The sequence below is a fragment of the Salvelinus namaycush genome, chromosome 31, assembly GCF_016432855.1.
Source record: "Salvelinus namaycush isolate Seneca chromosome 31, SaNama_1.0, whole genome shotgun sequence".
NCBI lineage: Eukaryota > Metazoa > Chordata > Actinopteri > Salmoniformes > Salmonidae > Salvelinus > Salvelinus namaycush.
Genome location: NC_052337.1, coordinates 42,258,998 through 42,283,746, shown reverse-complemented (window position 1 = coordinate 42,283,746; position 24,749 = coordinate 42,258,998). Strand labels below are relative to the sequence as shown.

General features: G+C 43.7%; 1 protein-coding gene across 1 annotated transcript in view; it reads right to left on the bottom strand.

Moving 5' to 3' along the window:
* LOC120025968 (integrin alpha-1-like) overlaps positions 1-23,245 on the bottom strand; it is a 69,152-nt gene extending 45,907 nt beyond the window's left edge. Inside the window, exon 1 of the mRNA XM_038970728.1 lies at positions 22,937-23,245. Coding sequence (XP_038826656.1) covers positions 22,937-22,979 — 43 coding nt within the window. The 5' untranslated portion in view covers positions 22,980-23,245. The remainder of the gene's footprint in view (positions 1-22,936) is intronic.
* Positions 23,246-24,749: the final 1,504 nt, after the last annotated feature.

The following is a 24,749-nucleotide window of genomic DNA, read 5'->3' as shown; positions in this document are numbered from 1 at the left end:
TCGCTGATCCTCAACAATGGGGCCCCACAAGGGTGCGTGCTCAGCCCGCTCCTATACTCCCTGTTCACCTATGACTGCGTGGCCATGCACGCCTCCAACTCAATCATCAAGTTTGCAGATGACACAACAGTAGTGTGCTTGATTACCAACAACGACGATACAGCCTACAGGGAGGAGGTGAGGGCACTCGGAATGTGGTGTCAGGAAAACAACCTCTCACTCAACGTCAACAAATGTAACAAATTTACTACAATGTAAAAACAATTTAAACTGAGCCATGTTGGTTTAAAAAGCTGACTCTTCCAAATGAAAATTGATCGTGGACTTCAGGAATCAGCAGAGGGAGTACCCCCCTATCCACATTGACGGGACAGCAGTGGAGAAGGTGGAAAGTTTTAAGTTCCTCGGCGTACACATCACGAACAGACTGAAAAACTCCACCCACAGAGACAGCGTGGTGAAGAAGGCGCAGCAGCGCCTCTTCAACCTCAGGAGGCTGAAGAAATTCAGCTTGTCACCAAAAGCCAACACAAACTTTTACAGATGCACAATTGAGAGCATCCTATTGGGCTGTATCACCACCTGGTATGGCAACTGCACCGCCCTCAACCGCAAGACTCTCCAGAGGGTGGTGCGGTCTGCACAACGCATCACCGGGGTAAACGACCTGCCCTCCAGGACACCTACAGCACCCGATGTCACAGGAAGGCCAAAAAGATAACCAAGGACAACAAACACCCGAGCCACTGCCTTTTCACTCCGCTACCATCCAGAAGGCGAGGTCAGTACAGGTGCGTCAAAGTCGGGACCGAGAGACTGAAAAACAGCTTCTATCTCAAGGACATCAGAGTGTTAAACAGCCATCACTAACACAGAGAGGATGCTGCCTACATACAGACTCGAATCATTGGCCACTAAAATAAATGGATCACTAGTCACTTTAAATACTGCCACTTTAATAATGTTTACATATCTTACATTACTCATCTCATATGTACAGTATATACTGTATTTTATACCATCTATTGCATCTTCCCTATTCTGCTCGGTCATTGCTCACCCATATATTTACATGTATATATTCTTATTCCGTCCCTTTAGATTTGTGAGTATTAGGTAGTTGTTGTTGAATTGATTACTTGTTAGATATTACTGCACTGTCGGAAACTAGAAGCACAAGCATTTCGCTACACACGCATTAGCATCTGCTAACCATGTGTATGTGACCAATAAAATTTGATTTGATTTGACAGGCTGTAGTGCAGCAGGTTGAGAGCTTCAAGTTCCTTGGTGTCCACATCACCAACAAACTATCATGGTCCAAGCATACCAAGGCAGTCGTGAAGAGGGCATGACAAAGCCTATTCCCCCTCAGGAGACTGAAAATATTTGGCATGGGTCCTCAGATCCTCAAAAATTTCTACAGCTGCACCATCGAGAGCATCCTGACTGGTTGCATCACTGCCTGGTATGGCAACTGCTCGGCCTCCGACCGCAAGATACTACAAAGGGTAGTGCGTACGGCCCAGTACATCACTGGGGCCAAGCTTCTATACCAGGCGGTGTCTCTCTGTTTACTATCTATGCATAGTCACTTTAATAACTCTACCTACATGTACATTTTACCTCAATTACCTCAACTAACCGGTGCCCCCGCACATTGACTCTGTACCGGTACCCCCTGTATATAGCCTCTATTTTTTACTTAGCACTTCTTTTTCTTACAACTGCATTGTTGATTAAGGGTTTGTAAGTAACCATTCGGCGCATGTGACAAATAAACTTGGATTTGATTTGATTTGATAATCATCTGTCGGATGTCATTGGGGTGGCTGGGATAGAATCCAGTTTTTGTCCTCCTCCATTTTATTTGAACAATTGGTGTGTGTATTCAGTTAGCTTATTACTGTAAGTGACATCGCTACGTCCAGAAATAACTCGGTGTAGGAGCTGTGTGAACTTCCAGGGTTCCATGGGTCACAGTTCAGGGTCACAAACAAAAGCCAGGTCGATCCATCATGAAGTACTTCTAAGTACTTTCCAGGTAGGTTCCTAGTTCAAAAGCGAAAGTCGAAGAAAAAAATATTTGTCTTGAAGAAAAGCATGAGCATGCAGTGGATTGTGTGTTGCCCTTCTGGCTTAAATTGCATCGTAGAAAATGATTAAGTGCTTCACAGGTTTCTAACGTTCCCTGGTTAAAAAGCTCATTTCTAAGAGAAAAAAAGCATTTGTCCTTAAGAAAAACATCAAGCGTCCATTGCTTGTTGCCCTCCTGGCCTAGATCAGAAGAACATTTCGTGGGGGGAAAAAAAGCATGTCTTGGAGGAGAACAAAATGGCAATACAGTGGAGGCTCTGTAGAGCATTGCGTGTTGCCCTGCTATAGCTGAGGATTGTGGTTAATGTGAACGAGGTGCCCCGTGCAGCCTGCACATCATCTCAGTATGATGCCAGGGTGATGGATGGGCCCTAACCTAGCCTGCTGGGGGGTGAAAGGATATAGGGTCTGGTCTGATCACTGCTCTGGTGCACTCTGATGCACCTGAAGCACACACAGAAACCCACGGCCGGATGCACAAAACGGATGCACAAAACATGCGTGCACACACGCACACCCATGCGCACACGCACTTTGTCACCTCTCAGGGGTCTTGAGAATCTGCTGACTACCTCTGATCCTGACCTGTGTGTGTGTGTGTGTGTGTGTGTGTGTGTGTGTGTGTGTGTGTGTGTGTGTGTGTGTGTGTGTGTGTGTGTGTGTGTGTGTGTGTGTGTGTGTGTGTGTGTGTGTAATGGTGGGGTGTTGATATGACAGCATTGTGTTAAAAAGGATAACTTAGTTTAATACCATCAAGAGGCACACCAGAACAACAATTTTCCATAACCAAATAATTACATTTCATCAGAAAATTCCATAAGAATTCCATAAATAGCACATGAAAACAGCAAACACATTTGTTTTACCCAGTATTCACCAGCCTATGGGTTGCCTTTTGAAGAGCTCGACTTTCCTCTGAGCTGAGCTGCATATTTGTGAACCTAACGGCCCTGGCTGCTCTAACTGGTGTCTGGCCTCTCTTTAGCCTCTCTTAAGCCTCTCTTTAGCCTCTTTTCCCCACTGTTGTTGTTCATGTTGTTGTGCTCAAGTGAAGATACTGTAATCTACCCCCATCCACCTACTTCCTCGTTCCTCCTTCACCTCCTCCCCCCACCATCCTCCTCCCTCTTCTCACCCCAACAACCCTAGATCTCCTGCCCACCCCTTCCCCTCTCTCCCTCACCCCACTTCCCCTCTGCTCCTTCCTGATGCCCCACAACAACTGCCAGGTCACGTGATGGAAAAATACTCTCCACTAAAGTTACTCATACCCATTTCAGACAGAAGATGTGGTATATTATGTGTAAAAATGTAAGGCAATGTTTATACACAGCAAATTCTCCAGTGTTAAATGAAAACTGACGGTGTTAAATGAACAATGTGCTTAGTGCTGACGCTGTTACACTTTGTCAATGTTAGGGAATTAACACTTTGTGTTACGCAATAACATGTCATATAGCCTTTTTAACACTAGGAAGGGTATGTAGCTGGCACCAATGATCAAATAGTATTTTTAAAGGTATTTTTAAAAGTATTTTTAAACAAACAAAATCATGTTTTTCATGATTGGATGATATTTGAAGGAAACCAGATGAAAGTATGATGACCAAAGTATGAAACAATGACTGTTGCTTCTACATTGATAAAGTTTGATCATATAGTTACTGGTCCCCTCCCCCATGTCACACACTTGGATTCATTATTAAGGGCTTGTAAGTAATCATTTCACTGTAAGTTTGCATTCAGCGCATGTGTCAAATACAATTGGATTTGTTTATTAAGGGGACAAGGCGACATCACTTTAACACTCATTTTGTGTACGAGTCTGTGTATGAAAGGGATATCAGAAACCTCTGCAGAATAAATCATCATCCTGCAATTATTGAAGTGAACGGAACAGAACAGTCATCTATCAGAAAACGTCAACAGGTACAGCTTTAACACCTGGGACCTTGGGGTCGCTAGATGAGCTGACGAGAAATGTGCCGTCACACCTGCTCCAGCCCCACCAGAGAGTCCCGGCTGTTATTGAAAACATTTTAATGGGCGAAACTTTATGTTTCCTTGCATGGGGATTATTCCAACACATTACACCAGGAGCTCAAAAGCTACTGGCAGGAAGTAAGATGTTTTTCTCTCTCTCAAAACAAACCAGGCCAGTACAACAGGGCTAATCAAATAGAAATCATTGTTTTCTTGGTCAAGTTGAACACAGAGGCAAACTCAGGCAAGCCACATGATCTGATAAAAAATAATAATAATAATGAAAATATGTAAATCATTATTTGAATATGTTGGTAACCCCAGTGGTGGAAAAAGTACCGAATTGTCATTCTTGAGTAAAAGTAAAGATACCTTAATTAGAAAATGTCAAGTAAAAGTGAAAATCCCCCAGTAAAATCCTACTTGAGTAGAAGTAAAAGTATTTGGTTTTAAATATACTTAAGTATAAAAAGTACATGTGATTGCTCAAATATACTTAAGTATCACAAGTAAAAGTTAAATTACGAATAATAAAGCAGTCCTAATATTAAGCAAACCAAAGAGCACAATTTTCTTGTTTTTTAAATTACGGATAAAACATCATTTACAAACAAAGCATTGTGTTTACTGAGTCTGCCAGATCAAAGGCAGTGGGGATGACAAGGGAAGTTCTCTTGATAAGTGTTTGAATTTAATCATTTTCTGTCCTGCTAAGCATTCAAAATGTAACAAGTACTTTTGGGTGTCAGTGAAAATGTATGGGGTAAATAGTACATTATTTTCTTTAGGAATGTAGTGAAGTAAAAGTAAAAGTTGTCAAAAATATAAATAGCAAAGTAAAGTACAGATACCCCAAAAAACTACTTAAGTAGTACTTTAAATATTTTTACTAAAGTACTTTACACCACTGGGTAACCTGTTGTATGAAACTGATAATGCCCTCGAAGCCGGTGTTTGGAGGAAATATTGGCATCTGCTCGCTGTGTGTGTGTGTGTGTGTGTGTGTGTGTGTGTGTGTGTGTGTGTGTGTGTGTGTGTGTGTGTGTGTGTGTGTGTGTGTGTGTGTGTGTGTGTGTGTGTGTGTGTGTGTGTGTGTGTGTGTGTGTGTGTGTGTGTGGTTCAAGCCAAACTTATGTGGATGTGGGTTTGTCAGATTGTTTGAAGTGGGTGAACCATGTGAATTGTGCCATAGTGTGTTTTTATGTGAATTCCAGACAGACATTTCCTTCATTGCTGGGTTTGCAAAGCCCTTGTGACTACAGTACAGTGAAGTCAGATGATAATGTCTTCACATGGCCTTGGTCTGCACGCACTATCCAACTCTGAGGAACTTGAGAGGAACTATGACCTCATGGCAGAGTCTAACACAGTCTGCATGTCCAAGAGCCGTGTACACTGAACAAAAATATAAACACAACATGCAACAATTTCAAAGATTTTTACAGTTCATATAAGGAAATCAGTCACTTGAAATTAATTAATAAGGCCTTAATCTATGGATTTCACATGACTGGGAATACAGATATGCTTCTGTTGTTCACAGATACCTTAATAAAAAGGTAGAGCGTAGATCAGAGAACCAGTCATTATCTGATGTGACCACAATGTGCCTCATGCAGCGCGACATCTCCTTCGCGTAGAGTTGATCAGGCTGTTGATTGTGGCTTGTGGAAGGTTGTCCCACTCCTCTTCAATGGCTGTGCAAAGTTGCTGGATATTGCCAGGAACTGGAACATGCTGTCATACACACGTAGATCCAGAGCATCCCAAACATGCTCAATGGGTGACATGTCTGGTAAGTATGCAGGCCATGGAAGAAATGGGACATTTTCAGCTTCCAGGAATTGTGTACAGATCCTTGCGACATGGGGCCGTGCATTATGCTCCTGAAACATGAGGTGATGGCGGTGGATGAATGAGACGACAATGGGCCTCAGGATCTCTTCACGGTATCTCTGTGCATTCAAATTGCCATTGATAAAATGCAATTGTGTTCGTTGTTACGATGCCGAATTGCAGTCAGGTCAAGACTCTGGTGAGTACGACAAGCACGCAGATGTGCTTCCCTGAGACAGTTTCAGACTGTTTTTGCAGAAATTCTCCGGGAGTGCAAAACCACAGTTTAATTTTTGTGCAAATGGAACATTTCTGGGATCTTTTATTTCAGCTCATGAAACATGGGACCAACACTTCACATGATGCGTTTATATTTTTGGTCAGTATATATCCAAAGCCGAGGGGCGATGCGTTCTATGGAAAATAGAACGCATCGAGATGTTCCACGACACGCTAGCGGAGTGGAACTGACCTTCCACAGAGATCTATTATTTTCCAGAGAAGGCATAGAGCCCCGAGTTGATTATCCCTTTGATACCATAGCTAAAATTGAACATATTTGCCGCTTGAAATGTGTTCAACATCCACTGAAGTAGCTACTAAGTTAACTAGATAGAGTTGAAGTCGGAGGTTTACATACACTTAGGTTAGACTCGGTTAGAACATCTACTTTGTGCGTGACACAAGTAATTTTTCCAACAATTGTTTACAGACAGATTATTTCACAATTCCAGTGGGTCAAAAGTTCCCATACACTAAGTTGACTGAGCCTTTAAACAGCTTGGAAAATTCCAGAAAATGACGTCATGGCTTTAGAAGCTTCTGATAGGCTAATTGACATCATTTGAGTCAATTGGAGGTGTACCTGTGGATGCATTTCAAGGCCTACCTTCAAGCTCAGTGCCTCTTTGCTTGACATCATGGGAAAATCAAAAGAAATCAGCCAAGACCTCAGAATTTTTTTTGTAGATCTCCACAAGTCTGGTTCATCCTTGGGAGCAATTTCCAAACGCCTGAAGGTACCACGTTCATCTGTACAAACAATAGTACGCAAGTATAACCACCATGGGACCACGCAGCCATCATACTGCTCAGGAAGGAGACGCGTTCTGTCTCCTAGAGATGAACGTACTTTGGTGCGAAAAGTGCAAATCAATCCCAGAACAACAGCAAAGGATCTTGTGAAGATGCTGGAGGAAACAGGTACAAAAGTATCTATGTCCACAGTAAAACAAGTCCTATTTCGACATAACCTGAAAGGCCACTCAGGAAGGAAGAAACCGGTTTTCAACTGCAGATGGGGACAAAGATTGTACTTTTTGGAGAAATGTCCTCTGGTCTGATGAAACAAAAATAGAACTGTTTGGCCATAAATGACCATCGTTATGTTTAGAGGAAAAAGGGGGATGCTTGCAAGCCGAAGAACACCATCCCAACCGTGAAGCACGAGGGTGGCAGCATCATGTCGTGGGGGTGCTTTGCTGCAGGAGGGACTGGGGCACTTCACAAAATAGATGGCATATGAGGAAGGAAAATTCTGTGGATATATTGAAGCAACATCTCAAGACATCAGTCAGGAAGTTAAAGCTTGGTCGCAAATGGGTCTTCCAAATGGACAATGACCCCAAGCATACTTCCAAAGTTGTTTCAAAATGGCTTAAGGACAACAAAGTCAAGGTATTGGAGTGGCCATAACAAAGCCCTGACCTCAATCCTATAGAAAATTTGTGGGAAGAACTGAAAAAGCGTGTGCGAGCAAGGAGGCCTACAAACCTGACTCAGTTACACCAGCTCTGTCAGGAGGAATGGGACAAAATTCACCCAACTTATTTTGGGAAGCTTGTGGAAGGCTACCTGAAACGTTTGACCCAAGTTAAACAATTTAAAGGCAATGCTACCAACTACTAATTGAGTGTATGTAAACTTCTGACCCACTGGGAATGTGATGAAAGAAATAAAAGCTGAAATAAATCATTCTCTCTACTAGTATTCTGACATTTCACATTCTTAAAATAAAGTGGTGATCCTAACTGACCTGAGACAGGGAATTTTTACTAGGATTAAATGTCAGGAATTGTGAAAAACTGAGTTTAAATGTATTTGGCTAAGGTGTATGTAAACCTCCGACTTCAACTGTAGCTACAGTAGTTGCCAGGTAACCAAACAGACTTGCTAGTAGCTAACCAAGCCACCAGTCCTAGCTTGCCATTATGAAAATCGAATTCAACAATGCCAATAATGTTTTTCATTCGACTTTTGCTTTCAAAAACAGCTCAAACATAGAACATGCACTATAGCCATTGAATTCTACCGTGCAAATATACTGTGCGTTATTTAAGTGATAATGATTGAGAAGCCGATGTTCGGAGGATATATTGGCACGTAGAGAGCCGGCAAACCATGCCAATATGTCCTACAAACACTTTGAGGCTTCGAGGTCATTATCACTTTATCACGGGTTACCAACATATTCAAATAGTGATTTACATATTTTCATTTATTTATTTTTTGCTGAATTTATTCATACTATTTCATCCTTCCACAAGATATATAGACCTGACACACGCACACACATACATATAGCTACCAAAGCCGGCTGGTCGTTCATTAGTTCTATCGGTTCGGTTGCCAGAGACGTGATCCAGTCGTTAAGTCTTTTTGTTCTGTATCTATGTATGCGACCCATTCGTTCATTCTTAATGTTCTATTGCCATTCTGGCTGGCAACGTTCTTATCCCTTGCTTGCTTGCTAGTTCACCAACTACGGCTAACCTACAGTCATGTGAAACAGTGCAGCCAGAATAACAACATAGTAGTTGCATTTGCATTTGTTTAAGCTGTTTTCTATTGTTATTTCTTTGTATATATCATTATAAATTATGCTGATTCATGATTTCGACTGGCTGAGTGAAGCTGCCTGCCTGTCTGTCTCATCCCGACACGTTCATTACTATGGGACAGCTGGAGATCGAATCTGAATATTGAAACAATTTTGCAAATGCAAGGTTTATACAAATGTGTGCTATTGAAAACCAAATTGCTAGTCTAAAATAAATGGGAGATAATGTCTAAATGCTTTTTAGAGTGGAGATCAAGTTTATAAATTGTTTGGCTAGGCTGATGAGACAGTGGATTGTGCAGTGAGATGGAACAGAGTAAATAGCCATTGCAACCTTATAGCATTAGCTGGTGGTAACTTGTGGAATAGACACAGGCTGGAATGTGGTTTTAACCAATCAGCGTCCAGGATTTGACCCACCAGTTGTATAAAGGGAAATAATGCACACTCTAGAAAGACCTTCAAGCCAATCAAAAACAAGTATTCAACAATGCCATGATATATCCAGTCATAGTCTCTCACACTCAATGAGTTTCTAAGAATTATCCAGCATGGACACCTGGAAAATGCTTAGAACAGAGTGTGAGAGAGAGAGGAACTGTGACTACATAGCGGAGTTTACATGTCCAAGAGCATTGAGTATCCATGCTGCTGTTGCAAACTTCATAGAACATCAGCGTGTGTAAGAGGAAATACATTTGACTACAGAGTCACTATCTAGCGTCGACCACAGACTACGAGGTGTGATTATCTAGCCATAGCATGACCGCGTGCATATGAGCTCAGATCGGTAAGAAATATGATGACACACGATGTCAGCGCCAGCCTCCCCTGCAGCTTCAATACGTTTTCAAACCGTTTCTCAGACAGAGCATCCTGCAGCTTCCTCACACACTCATGCATCCTGCTAAACACTTCCTCTCCTGGCTGCAACGCAGCATCAAAGGAACAAAACACTGAAGTAGACAACATAGCTGAAAAGTTGAACGCTAAGAATCTTAAATGTTTCCTTTCGTGGAGCACCGAGGAGAGGCCAACACTAACGAAATGATCAACAAACTTAGGAAAGGCTCTCGGTTAGCCTGAAACAAGCGTTTGATGAGATTTATCCAGTCTGTGGATAGGCAATTCTTTTTATGGTGCGAGTCAGTGACGCTTCCGCTTGTGTCTACTGCCAAACTGCAGTGTGTATTTGTTAACTTGATGGAAACTTGTGCCCCTGCCATATCTGATATGCCTACTACCCACAATCTGCCAGCAAAACAACCAAACGATTACAACTGTGTACATAAACATACTGCTTGCACTCAGAAATCTTCCTTTGCTTGATAGCCTTACAGCCATCTCAGCAATAGGAAGTGACAGAAGCACTTTTCTTGCTCTTCTATCTACTAACCATCACTGTCAATGAACATAAAGTAACAGTATATCAACATCGTGATACACAAAAAACAGATGTTCACCTAACTCACTTGAGGTTTAGGTTTCCTGACAGCAAGATTGTTCTATTTTTTGCTTTCAACAAAAACGTTTTGATAGTCCTGAATCATTTATATGTATAGACATGAAATTCCTACAAGTATTATAGTTAGCTGCTTTCCAAGCCAGTACTTGTGTATGTTGGCATATGCTAACAGTGATGTTCGATAGAGGTCATTTGGTGTTTGATATTCCAAAGCTAAACACTTCCACAAGGTAATTTTTCTTAATGGGAAACATCACTATTCTGGGCTCTTAAAAGCTTTGCAAACACCAGCTGTATATGAGATCTGTGAATACATGGGATCTGCTTCCAGGAGTCAAACTCCATGCTTGTTACAGTAGATACTATCCCCTGGTTCCACATTTTCTTGGTTATTTTACCTGATGTCTTGTTTCACTATTTACATGTTCTTTGTTTACTGGTTATAGATCACATCAAGTCATATTTATTCTGATATTTCAGTTCTCATATTTCGTTTCTGTGACTACTACACCACATTGATGTAACCTCACAAATAAAAGCTTCCTGATATCTACTTTTTGGTTCTCACAACAACAACAAACAATGCTTGTTGTAAGAAACAATAAGCTTCTTGCTTCCAGTGTTTCATTTAGGCCGATAAAAGAGAAGACAGAAGACAGTGGTTCGGCCCGTCAAACGGACAGTAAAGGAATGTATTTTTTAAGCTCCAAGTATGGAGAGAGACGGTTCAGAGTGAGGTCTTCTGGGAGATCTGGAGCATCCGTCAGGGGATGCTCTGGATTTACGACCGACCACGCAGAGGGGAGAGAGGGGAGACTGCCAATGTCCTGGTCAGGGTAAGGGAAGGGAGTGGACGTCTGTCTGTTGGACAAAGCTTGACCATTACTCCCTCTCATTCAAATACTATTTGCGTTCTTTCAAGTAGTTACGGTTGAATTCAAAAGTTCACATACACTTAGGTTGGAGTCATTAAAACTCGTTTTTCAACCACTCCACACATTTCTTGTTATTAACAAACTATAGTTTTGGAAAGTCAGTTAGGACATCTACTTTGTGCATGACACATGTCATTTTTCCAACAATTGCTTACAGATAGATTATTTCACTTATAATTCACTGTATCACAATTCCAGTGAGTCAGAAGTTTCCATACACTAAGTTGACTGTGCCTTTAAACAGCTTGGAAAATTCCAGAAAATGATGTCATGGCTTTAGAAGCTTCTGATAGGCTAATTGACATCATTTGAGTCAATTGGAGGTGTACCTGTGGATGTATTTCAAGGCCTACCTTCAAACTCAGTGCCTCTTTGCTTGACATCATGGGAAAATCAAAAGAAATCAGCCAAGACCTCAGAAAAAAAATGTTAGACCTCCACAAGTCTGGTTCATCTTTGGGAGCAATTTCCAAACGCCTGAAGGTACCACGTTCATCTGTACAAACAATAGTACGCAAGTATATACACCATGGGACCACGCAGCCATCATACTGCTCAGGAACAACAGCAAAGGACCTTGTGAAGATGCTGGAGGAAACAGGTACAAAAGTATCTATATCCACAGTAAAACAAGTCCCATATCGATATAACCTGAAAGGCCGCTCAGCAAGGAAGAAGCCACTGCTCCAAAACCGCCACAAAAAGCCAGACTGCAGATGGGGACAAAGATCGTACTTTTTGGAGAAATGTCCTCTGGTCTGATGAAACAAAAATAGAACTGTTTGGCCAAAATGACCATCGTTATGTTTGGAGGAAAAAGGGTGAGGCTTGCAAGCTGAAGAACACTATCCCAACCGTGAAGCACGGGGGTGGCAGCATCATGTCGTGGGGGTGCTTTGCTGCAGGAGAGACTGGTACACTTCACAAAATAGATGGCATATGAGGAAGAAAAATTATGTGGATATATTGAAGCAACATCTCAAGACATCAGTCAGGAAGTTAAAGCAAATGGGTCTTCCAAATGGACAAAGACCCCAAGCATACTTCCAAAGTTGTGGCAAAATGGCTTAAGGACAACAAAGCCAAGGTATTGGAGTGGCCATCACAAAGCCCTGACCTCAATCCTATAGAACATTTGTGGGCAGAACTGAAAAAGCATGTGCGAGCAAGGAGGCCTACAAACCTGACTCAGTTACACCAGCTCTGTCAGAAGGAATGGGCCAAAATTCACCCAATTTATTGTGAGATGCTTGTGGAAGGCTACCCAAAACATTTGACCCAAGTTAAACAATTTGAAGGCAATGCTACCAAATACTAATTGAGTGTATGTAAACTTCTGACCCACTGGGAATGTGATGAAAGAAATAAAAGCTGAAATAAATCATTCTCTCTACTATTATTCTGACATTTCACATTCTTAAAATAAACTGGTGATCCTAACTGACTTAAAACAGGGAATTTTACAAGGATTAAATGTCAGGAATTGTGAAAAACTGAGTTTAAATGTATTTGGGTAAGGTGTATGTAAACTTCCGACTTCAACTGTATATACTGTAGTTTGATTTGGCCTGCCTGGAGTGCTGGTTGAGGGCAGAGGAGGGACTCACAATACCAGGACCATGGTTATTGTGAGGGATTGGACGTTTTTCTGTTGGACAAAGCTTGACTATCGTTCCCTGTCCCCCTCTTCTGTTATACCCTGACCTGGGGTGAAATTCTTACAAATACCTCTGTTGAACCTGTCTAGAGTGCCAGGTGGGCAATTTCAACTTGTGGGACTACTTCCTTGGTTCCATTGCATGAGGCAATGGAGTGGAGTTCACCAGATTAAAATCAATTATATTATCCTATTTTTGGCATATACAGTGCATATCAAATTAGCAGCGGTTGCAATCATTTGCTGTGGGTCTGTGGATTCAGCCAGTCTCCTTTTCTCCAGACTCATAAATTCAGCCAGAGCACTAATGTCTAAAGACAAACCGACCAGCTTCCACAGCCAGTGAATTAGTAATTTAATCAAATCAGCTGCAGCAGCGTTCCATACATAAATCAGCCTTCAGTGAACAATGAAATAAATGTAGACTGTCCATTTTATCTAGGGGAGTAGAGATAGATACACTGTAGTGCCTATGTACACAGGCTGAAATATGGTGAAGGGAAAATGTCACTCGTCTAAAAAATGCTGAGGATTCTCTTTGCATAGACTCATATGTTCCATCAAATTTCAGTTGACAGACATATGGTTTATTGTCTGCTCTGCTATGTGCAGATCCACCCGATGGCGACGATAGAGGGAGTCGCCAACATCCACCCGGTAAGAATGTGGTGCAACTCTCTCAGCAGCGGGTTCATCCTTATCGTTTCACCCACCTCCAGCTCTGGTAGTTCTCGAGCAGTCCGGTCGTAGAAGCACTTAGCAAGCTGCTTTCTGTGGTGCAGTTTGTCCGTGACGCCAACCATGTCGCAGGGCTCAATTGTTAGCTACGGGGATGGTAGTCCTCAGAAGGCGTTGCGCTGGGCTGCTGTCCATGTTTTCGGTGGGTGTGTTCCTCCACTGTAAGATGACTTTCCAGGGGTCGTTGCTGTCATGCAAGCCACTGCGTAACAGGTTTTTTGCAATCTTGACAGCTGACTCTGCCTTGCATTTGCCTTTGTGTGTCTTGGAGAGGTGGTCACGTGGTCAAACTGCCATTCTGAAGTGAAACGCTTGAACTGTTTAGTGAATTGTGGGCCATTGTCCGTGATGACCTTGTCAGGCTGGCCCTGCCTTGCAAAATGCGACCTTCTTCATCTCTGTAGACAAGTCAAGGAGCAGTTAAATTTCTCAAAAGTCAGAGTAGCGATCAACAATGACAAGATAGTCCTTTTGTCCGTGGCTGAATAAGTCCATGCTGTCAATTTGCCAGGCCCTTGTGGGCAGTTTGTGTGACATCGTGGTTTCCTTTGGCTGTTCATGAGCGTACTCGATGCATGTGGTACAGCTGCTGACAAAGTCTTTCATTTCTGCTTGAATGTTTGGCCAGTATAATGTTTCACATGTCTGGCGGTAGCATGAGTCACCTTAAACATGACTGGAGTGTATGCGGGTAAGCATCTCTGGACGTAGTGATTTGGGGATAATGACCTTCTGACCTCCGAACAAGATGCCATTTTGCACGCTGATCTCATCTCGAAAGGCCCAGTAATCTCTCACTGTGAAAGGTGTCTCCTATTTCAGGTACGGTCAACCTGTGAGAACCATGGACTTCAGTGACTGTAGGTGTTCGTCCTTGTCAGTGTGTTGCCTGATCTGGGCAAGGCAGTGATCTGTGACGTTTAAGTAGTCTGCCTGATTGATCTGTTGAACATCTTGTTGTTCCTGCTATAGCGAACAGATGACATGCCGCTGATAGGCAGTGTCTCTGCCTGTACATTGTGCTGTTGCCCTGCTCAGTGTCTCACGGATGTACATCTCTGGTCCTGGCTTGTAGATGACCTTCAGGCTGTAGTTTTGCAGAGTCAGGAGCATGCTTTGAAGCCTTTTGGGCGCGTTGAGGAGAGGTTTACTGAATATATCAGTGAGTGGTTTGTGGTCAGTTTCAGCAGTGACCAGCTCTCAACCATATAAGTAGTGATGGAAGCGCTGGCAGGAGAAGACAATGCTGAGGCACTCTTTCTCAAATTGTGCATAGTTTTGTTCGGTGGGGGTGAGTGCTCTCGCTGCAAACGCAACGGGCTGGCCTTCCTGCATAAGGCAGCATACAAGTCCACTTTGGCTGGAGTTGCTCTGGATTCTGACAGGCTCCGCGACGTCGTATTAGCGCAACACTGGCATGGATGAAGCCAGAGATTTCATCTCCTGCACTGCGGCCTCGTGTTTCAAATCAAATCAAAATCAAATCAAATTTTATTTGTCACATGCACCGAATACAACAGGTGTAGTAGACCTTACAGTGAAATGCTTACTTACAAGCCCTTAACCAACAATGCAGTTTTAAGAAAATACCTAAAAAAAAGTAAGAGATAAGAATAACAAATAATTAGTGAAAGAGCAGCAGTAAATAACAATAACGGGGCTATATACAGGGGGTACCGGTACAGAGTCAATGTGCGGGGGCATCAGCGTCATTGTAACTGAGGTGATATGTACATGTAGGTAGAGTTATTAAAGTGACTATCCATTGGTAATAACAGAGAGTAGCAGCAGCGTAGAAGAGGGGGAAATGCAAATAGTCTGGGTTTGGGTAGCCAGTGCCATGGTGTGTCTTTGTCCAGCAACCAGCGCAGAAGCTCATAGGCTGCTGATAGGTGTGGCATGAACTTTGCAAGATAGTTTGCAAAACAGATGAGACGCTGCTCTCCTTTTGCATCAGACGGGTTTGGTATGTCGAGGATCGCTCTGACTTTGTCTGGATCCGGCTTCAGGCCTTTGGCCGAGAGAATGTGGCCATAGAAGTGGACATCTTTCACCTTGAACTGCAGCTTCTTCAGGCCAAGACGAAGCTTAACTGATCGGCAGCGCTCCATCAGTGCCAGGAGCTTCACATCGTGGTCGAGTTCTGCTTCTTCGTCTGTGTCACCACAGCCTACGATCAAGACATCATCAGCGGTGGGTTCAATGCCCTTGAGCCCAGCCAGTAACTCGTGCTGCTTGCATTGGTATACCTCAGGCGCCACCGAGACACCAAACGGGAGCTTGAGCCAGCGTTTCAGACCCCAGGAGGTCCAGAAGGTAGTCATGAAGCTGCTTTCTTTGTCCAGCTTGCATTGAAGGAATGCATCTCGGGCATCCACCAAGGTGAAAATCCTGGCCTTGGGAAGCTTGTAGAGGACATCCTCCAGTGTTGGCATGATGTAGTGGGAGCGTTTCAGTGCTTGGTTCAGATGCTTTGGGTCAATGCAGACCCTCAGCTTCTCTGGCTTTTTCACTATGACCATATTGCTGATCCAGTCAGTTGGTTCAGTCATAGATGTCATGTGGCCATCGGCCTCATACTTGTCCAGCTGGGCCTTCAAGGCCACTTTCATTGCAATGGGCACATTGCGAGGAGCACACTGGACTGGAGTGACGGTCTCATCCAATTCAAAGTGTACCTCCACAGGTTCAACGGGCCCGTTGAATACATTGTCATATCTGCTGAGTAGCTGTTCTTTGGACAGGGGTCCATGCTGGACATGCTCCACGATGAGCAGGTAATTTGCTACGGTGAACTGCATCATGCAGAGCCTGAGAGGAGAGGATGTTGACTGGTTTTCACGATCTCAAACTCCAGCTTGTGTTTGTGTCCCCGAATAACACATTTGGTCTCAAAGATGCCCATAGAGCTCATTAGTTCTCCTGAGTACAGCTTTAGTCTAGTATCTCTGGGCAAAAGATTTGTCTTTGTAGCTCATTACATTGAACGTAGCACCGGAATCCAGTTGACATTGTTGCATCTTGTTGTGTAATCGTAGTGTCACAAACCATTTCTTCCCTCGAGTGTACAGCCCATGGATTCATGCATGTAAATGTCACTTTCACTGAGTGACATCATCAACACAGTGAATCTTGCCTTCACTCCCTCTACTTCTGCTTTTGAGACACACTTTTGCAAAGTGATTATTAGTTCCACAAGCTCTGCATGGTTTTTCCGTAGACAGGGCAATGCTCTTTGCCTCGTGTGTGTGCATTTCCAAAGTATTTGCATGATATGGGGCGGTCTGTGTTAACCGTTTGATTGGTTTTGACTGAATGTCTGCCTGGCAACAGCGTGAACAGTATCAACGTTGGTGTGTGGGGTTTCGATTTCCATTGCTCTCATTCTCATGTCAGTGACTTCAGCAGTGCGGCACATTTCAATGGCAGTTACTAATGTTAAGCCTCTCACTCTTAGTAGATGCCGGCGCGTGTCCTCATTTGCAATTCCCAGTAATATTTGTCACGAATCAGTTCCTCTTTCAATCCCTCATATTCACAAGTAGTGTATCTTTCTCTCAAACGGGTTACACAGTTGTGTACTGACTCACCCTCTTCCTGTTTGCAGCTTCCAAAAACAAACCGCTCGTAAATGACGTTCCTGGCGGGTTTGAAGTAATTCTCCAATGCATCCAGTATGGCCTTTGCATCACCCTGTGAGGGTGAGATTGTACCGGTAGATATGCCTGCATTCACAGCCCATTAAGCTCCTCAGAGTTGCCGCTTGGACCTCGTTGGGTTTCTCATGTAGACCGGTCGCCAGCGCATAGTCCTCGAATTAATCCCTGAAGTTGTCCCAATTAGTATCCCAGTCCCCTGTGAGAACCATGGGATTTGGTGGCAGAATGTTCGCTGCCATAGCGATGGAATAGGAGATCGCTTTGCCTTCAGCCATCGAGGTAGGTCGTGATGCTAGCTAGCCAGCTAACAACGAGTTGATCAGTGGTGTGACTAACGTTAGCAGTAAGAAACGGCGTGTGTTCACATATGGAACGTAACTGCGCCTATACTGCACTTAACTTCTGTAATATTTGTGTTGTGGAGAAATGACCAGGCAGGAGACGGGAGTACAGTTGGTACCGTTTAGTCAAAACCTCTCGTGCTCTACAGCCCCCGGCACAATAGTGCGCATGTGCATTTCCTATTAGGTGTAGTAACGTAACACTGCCGTAATACATTACTGCTTAGTAACTGCATAGTAACTAATATAAACAGATGTAGATCACAGATACTACAGCTACAAAAATAACAAACGTGTTGGGTTTAGAGCCACTTCTGATACCATGTTCCAGTACGATATATTGGACAAAAGAATAAAGACAGACACAAATGTCAAGTTCAATAGCCTTCTTCAAGCATTGTATAAGTCCCTACATACGGGGTCCGGGGGACCAGCCCAGCTAGTCGATTACAGCCCAGCTAGTCGATTAACAATTGTAGCCTAGTCTAGTAAGTTGACCATGTGTGTTAGGGTGACCATCCCGTTTTTCCGGGACAGTTTCAGCCACATTTCAGGTGTCCAGACTTTTCAGGCTACAACAAAAAGGTACATTTGTCAGCAAGACGCATCAATTAATGCGTGTGTGTGTGTGTGTGTGTGTGTGTGTGTGTGTGTGTGTGTGTGTGTGTGTGTGTGTGTGTGTGTGTGTGTGTGTGTGTGTGTGTGTGTGTGTGTGTGTGTGTGTGTGTGTGTGTGTGTGTGTGTGTCCAGAGTAAGTTGACTTGTTCCAGTCCCACACACCTCTGATTGAAGCCAGATGAGCACTCCTCCAGGTCCTAAACCAAACACCTGTACTCCCACCTCTGTTAGTGTTAGGTTTAAATGCGGCCACTGCAGTAACCAGATGTGGGCCCCTGAGCCATGCTGGAACAGCTCTCCTTGTACAACACGAGATCTGTCAATATGGTCCCAACCAGCATGCTCCTGCCCAGCCCCCCTCATTCATAAACAATCAGGCAGCTCACAGAGGGGGACAAGGCCATAGACGAGGCCAGTACTCAGGAAGAGTAGCTAGGACAGTAACCATTAAACAAAGCTCCTCACAAGGTTATTATTCCAAGAAGGGGAGGTGTCAAATAAAAAAATAAAAAAACGTTATTTGTCACACACGTTGTAAACAACAGGTGTAGACTAACAGTGAAATGCTTACTTGTGGGCCCTTCCCAACAACGCAGAGAGAAAGAAAATAGAGAAATAATAGAAAAGTAAAACCTGTAAAAAATAAATGTAATAATAAATAAACAACGAATGACGATAACTTGGCTATATATATGGGGTACCAGTACCGAGTCGATGTGAGGGCATGTATGGAAGATGTTTTCCCACTACTACCGCTGTGGATATGGCTGTGTTCCATCTGGACTATAGCAGTCTAGGGTCAGTTTCATTAGAGCATGGAATGGAAAACGTTTTGCAACAGAACATTTGAATGAGCATTTCTAGCTCTCCCCAGGCTGTAATGCATGGACTGAGGCTGTCTGGGTGTGTAGTAGGTGGTCAGTGGGGATGGGACCCAGAGGTTATAGGGAAACTCTATTCTCTATTTAGTGTACTACTTTTGACCAGGGCCCACGGGGAATAGGGTGCCATTTGGGACTCAAGCCTTGGTGTGATGTGATAGCTGCTAATGTGAGTCTCTATCTCCAGCTGCATCTCTAACTCAATTCTCTAATGATAGTCACGGGCCTGCATCACATGTGAACGTAGGAATCTGAGAGTCAGAGGGACCGTTGGCTTCACCGAAACAGAGGAGCGTTTCAGGGTTTCAGACCCAGTTCCAGGGTGTGTCCCAAATGGCACCGTCTTCCCTATATAGTGCACTACATTTGACCAAGGCCCATAAGGCTCTGGTCAAAAGTAGGGCACGATATAGGGAACATATACAATAGGTGCCAGGGAGGCAGACCCAGTCTCCAATCTGTTGTTGGTACTTTCCTCCCTTTTTCGACTACAAGAACATGACCTGAGAAGTTCATTCAGTACTGCTGGATGTATAACTGAGTGCTCAGTCACTGAGGGACTTCCCAATACCAGTAACAGCCATATGTATTTCCAAAAACGTTCAATAATTGGTCTTCACTGGCAGTGTCATAAACCCCACAGCTGGTTGCGTGACATTAGGTCTGGATATGGACTAACATCACACAGGAACTGAATTTAATTCACTTCAGATTATTTATTGTACGTGCGTTCCCAATTTTTCCCAGTTATCATACACAGTAAACGGTTTGTACTCGAAAATACAAGCCGTCGTCATTTCGGCAACAACAAAAAGTGTATTATATCAATATTCTTTCCTAAGTCATAATAACAGTTAATAAGAACCAGGACAGTTCTAGAAGCTACACTCCTGCAGGTTCACTGTTTCTCACAGTCAGTTGCACCACTGACTAAACTGCTCAATTAGGCACCACACTATCTACCAAGAGAGTTTTCATCTATATTCTTCGTAGCTGTCTATTTACCACCACAAACCGATGCTGGCACTAAGACCGCACTCAATGAGCAAACAGGAAAACGCTCATCCAGAGGCGGTGCTACTAGTGGCCGTGGACTTCAATGCAGGGAAACCTAAATCCGTTTTACCTCATTTCTGCCAGCAAGTTAAATGTGCAACCAGATGGGAAAAAAACTCTAGACCACCTTTAGTCCACACACAGAGACGCGTACAAAGCCCTCCCTCACCCTCCATTTGGCAAATCTGACCATAATTCTATCCTCCTGATTCCTGCTGACAAGCAAAAACTAAAGCAGGAAGCACCAGTGACTGGGTCAATAAAAAAGTGGTTAAATTAAATATGTTCCGGGATTCTTCCGATAGCATTGAGGGGTATACCACATCAGTCACTGGCTTCATCAATAAGTGCATTGAGGATGTCGTCCCCATAGTGACTGTACGTATATGCCCCAACCAGAAGCCATGGATTACAAGCAACATCCGCACTGAGCTTAAGGGTACGCTTTCAAGGAGTGGCAGCTGTACCCGCTCGTCAGATGTGGCAGGGCTTGCAAACTATTACAGACGTCAAAGGGAAACACAGCCACGAGCTGCCCAGTGACACGAGCCTACCAGATGAGCTAAATTACTTCTATGCTTGCTTCGAGGCAAGTAACACTGAAACATGCATGAGAGCATCAGCTGTTCCGGACGACTGTGTGATCACGCTCTACGTAGCCGATGTGAGTAAGACCTTCAAACAGGTCAACATTCACAAGGCCGCATGGCCAGACGGATTACCAGGACGTGTACTCCGAGCATGCTCTGACCAACTGGCAAGTGTCTTCACTGACATTTTCAACCTCGCCCTGTCTGAGTCTGTAATACCAACATGTTTTAAGCAGACCACCATAGTCCCTGTGCCCAAGAACACTAAGGTAACCTTCCTAAATGACTACCAACCCATAGCACTCACGTCTGTTGCCATGAAGTGCTTTGAAAGGCTGGTCATGGCTCACATCAACACCATTATCGCAGAAACCCTAGACCCACTCCAATTTGCATACCGGCCCAACAGATCCACAGATGATGCAATCTCTGTTGCACTCCACACTGCCCTTTCACACCTGGACAAAAGGAACACACATATGAGAATGCTATTCATTGACTACAGCTCAGCGTTCAACACCATAGTGCCCGCAAAACTCATCACTAAGCTAAGGACCCTGGGATTAAACACCTCCCTGTGCAACTGGATCCTGGACTTCCTGACGGGCAGCCCCCAGGTGGTAAGGGGTGGTAACGACACATCCGCCAAGTGGATCCTCAACACGTGGGCCCCTCAGGGGTGCGTGCTCAGTCCCCTCCTGTACTCCCTGTTCACTCATGACTGCATGGCCAGGCACAACTCCAACACCATCATTAAGTTTGCTGATGACACAACAGTGGTAGGTCTGATCACTGACAACAATGAGACAGCCTATAGGGAGGAGGTCAGAGACCTGATCGTGTGGTGCCAGGACAACAACCTCTCCCTCAATGTGATCAAGTCAAAGGAGATAATTGTGGACTACAGGAAAAGGAGAACCGAGCATGCCCCCATTCTCATCAACGGGGCTGTAGTGGAGCAGGTTGAGAGCTTCAAGTTCCTTGGTGCCCACATCACCAACAAACTGTCACACCAAGACAGTCGTGAAGAGGGCACGACAAAACGTATTCCCCCTCAGGAGACTGAAAAGATTTGGCATGGGTCCTCAGATCCTCAAAATGTTATACAGCTTCACCATAGGAGCATCCTGACTGGTTGCATCACTGCCTAGTATGGCAACTGCTTGGCCTCCGACCGCAAGGCACTACAGAGGGTAATGCGTATGGCCCAGTACATCACCGGGGCAAAGCTTCCTGCCATCCAGGACCTCTATACCAGGCGGTGTCAGAGGAAGGCCCTAAAAATTGTCAGAGACTCCAGCCACCCTAGTCATAGACTGTTCTCTCTGCTACCGCACGGCAAGCGGTACCTGAGCGCCATGTCTAGGTCCAAGAGGCTTCTAAACAGCTTCTACCCCCAAGCCATAAGACTCCTGAACATCTATTCAAATGGCTACCCAGGCTATCTGCATTGCCCCCCACCACTTTTTTACGCTGCTGCTACTCTCTGTTTATTATCTATGTATAGTCACTCTACCTACATGTGCATATTACCTCAATTACCTCGACTAACCGGTGCCCCAGCACTTTACTGCTGCTCTTTAATTTTTTATTTCTTTTATTTCATATTTTTTGTAGCTATTTTTCTTAAAACTGCATTGTTGGTTAATGGCTTGTATGGAAGCATTTCACTGTAAGGTCTGCCTACACCTGTTGTATTCGGCATGTGACAAATACAATTTGATTTGACTTGATCTGATCATCACTCGTGATGACTTAACTTCTGTGTCCAGAGTTACAGGTGGCGTTGTTCTCTCTTAAAATGTCCCAAACAGAGCTGAAACAATTAGGGTCTAATTGCAGTGGATTTCCATAGTTAGACATGGGAATGAATAGCATATGGGTACATAACTGTACGTGTCCCACTATCACATTCACCAGAGAAACATTTACACCGGCCGAAAAGGACCATTTCAAAACCGTTAGATTCTCAGGTCTATTCTAATAAACCATGGTAGTGCACATGATGAACTTGCTTAACCTTCAGGTTAAAAAGGGGTCAATCCAATCCAAAAGTCACTTACACCTAATGGATGCTTTAATCGGTCACGATTACTCATTAATAATATAGAACACCCCTAATGATTTGTGACCGTCTGATGCGCACAATAGAACCTAGACCCAGTAAGGTAAGCCACGCGCGCACGGCACGATGGACTATTCGCATGTAATAACATGCATATTCGAGTAAAGCTCACTTACCGAGTGCTGTCGTTAATTTAATATACTGCATTCGCCCGAGCATCTTGGTATCATCGGTCTCCAGGACGGCAGGAGCGGTATTCTTCGACCCTTCCCGTCTGACGCGCAATATTCAACTAAAGACAGATCTCTCTAGAGGCGCGAGGGGTGACTGAACTACTCTGAGAATTCGCCTGACATTTCCTGTATTCTAGCATCTGCGTTTGAAGTACAAGAGGCACCCTGTAAGTGCCACTAGAAAGACTCGTGCGTTTATTCCGTTTTTAAAAAGAAGTGTTATTCTTCTGTTCAGTGGCACGTCACCGCTCCATATCCTCTGCTGCTGTGTAGGCTACTGCGTGGAGTGGACAGGGCAGGGCAGGGAGAACAAGTTTGTGGGAGTTGGCTTGCCAAGCCAACCCATGGGCAAATCTTATCATGCAAAAAATCAATGACAGCGAGGTCTGACTGTATGTAAGAGTAGTTACTTTGGAATGGGGAATCACCACCAATCCAAATCACCACCATTAGTGTTATCCATAGCCAATATATATTTCAAAAGACATTCCCTTGCCACGTCTTGTAAAGTGATGAAAAAATAGCAGGTGATTTCAACCTTTCTATACCGTTCCCTGATATGTCATGTTTAAATATACAGCATTACTAAAATGATAATGTCAAAGAAAACTAATTGACGGTAAGAAAAGCAACGGAGCTCTCAAAATATTTTGCCAGATATAATCATCCTTCAGTCATGCTTTGGTTTGGTTTTGAGGAAATAGCTCTATCATTGTTGTTTAAAGAACATCACCTTTAACACCACCTTATCGATAGCTTTAGATATAGGTGTTGGGGCATGCTCCTGGCTTTATGGAGTTATGACAAGCATGTACACAGTATGGTTGACTTTCACAACCCTACTGACAGTTAATTCACTACACCTGTTCTGGAGATGAGAGTTAAAAAAAAAATATATAATTAATATTGCCATTTAGCAGATGCTTTTGTCCATAGCAATTTACAGTCATGCGTGCACACATTTTACATGTAGACAGGGAACAACATCCATCAAGTAGTTGTACGAGGGGTTTAGGATTAGCCTGGAACCCAAACTGATATGTTCTGTTTTGGAGTATATCAGTTTGGATTCCAGGCTAGATTGTGATTACCTCCTGTTGTTAAAATCTCATAATAAGTAAGAGAACATCCACAGAAACAGCAGAAGTGGCAACCTTCAAGTCACAACTGACCCATCGCCATTGTTGACATTCTACTTCTTAGCCCTCTTTTTCCAAAAGGTTTCCATTTCAAATTGAGACAGATTGTGTGTGTGTGTGTGTGTGTGTGTGTGTGTGTGTGTGTGTGTGTGTGTGTGTGTGTGTGTGTGTGTGTGTGTGTGTGTATGTGTGTGTGTGTGTGTGTGTGTGTGTGTGTGTGTGTGTGTGTGTGTGTGTGTGTGTGTGTGTGTGTGTGTGTGTGTGTGTGTGTCTGTGGTTTTGGATACTGGTTACATGAGATGTGTTCCTATTTGTCTTGATGTCATTTTCCATTTAGTAAATACTTACCTGTCTCTGTTTCTACCATCACTCAGTGGCATGAACACTATGTGTCCATTTCAGTACCGTATAATAAATATTTCTAGATGTTTCATACACACAGGATGTAGTTAGCTGGGGGTTCACTGCATCTGTTAGTTAACATATTACAGATGACTGTTAATGGATCCTGTAACTCAAACACATGCACTCAAGCATACTCACACACACACACACACACACACACACAAAACACACACATGCATACACGTACAAGCACATGTGTCTGCACAACACAC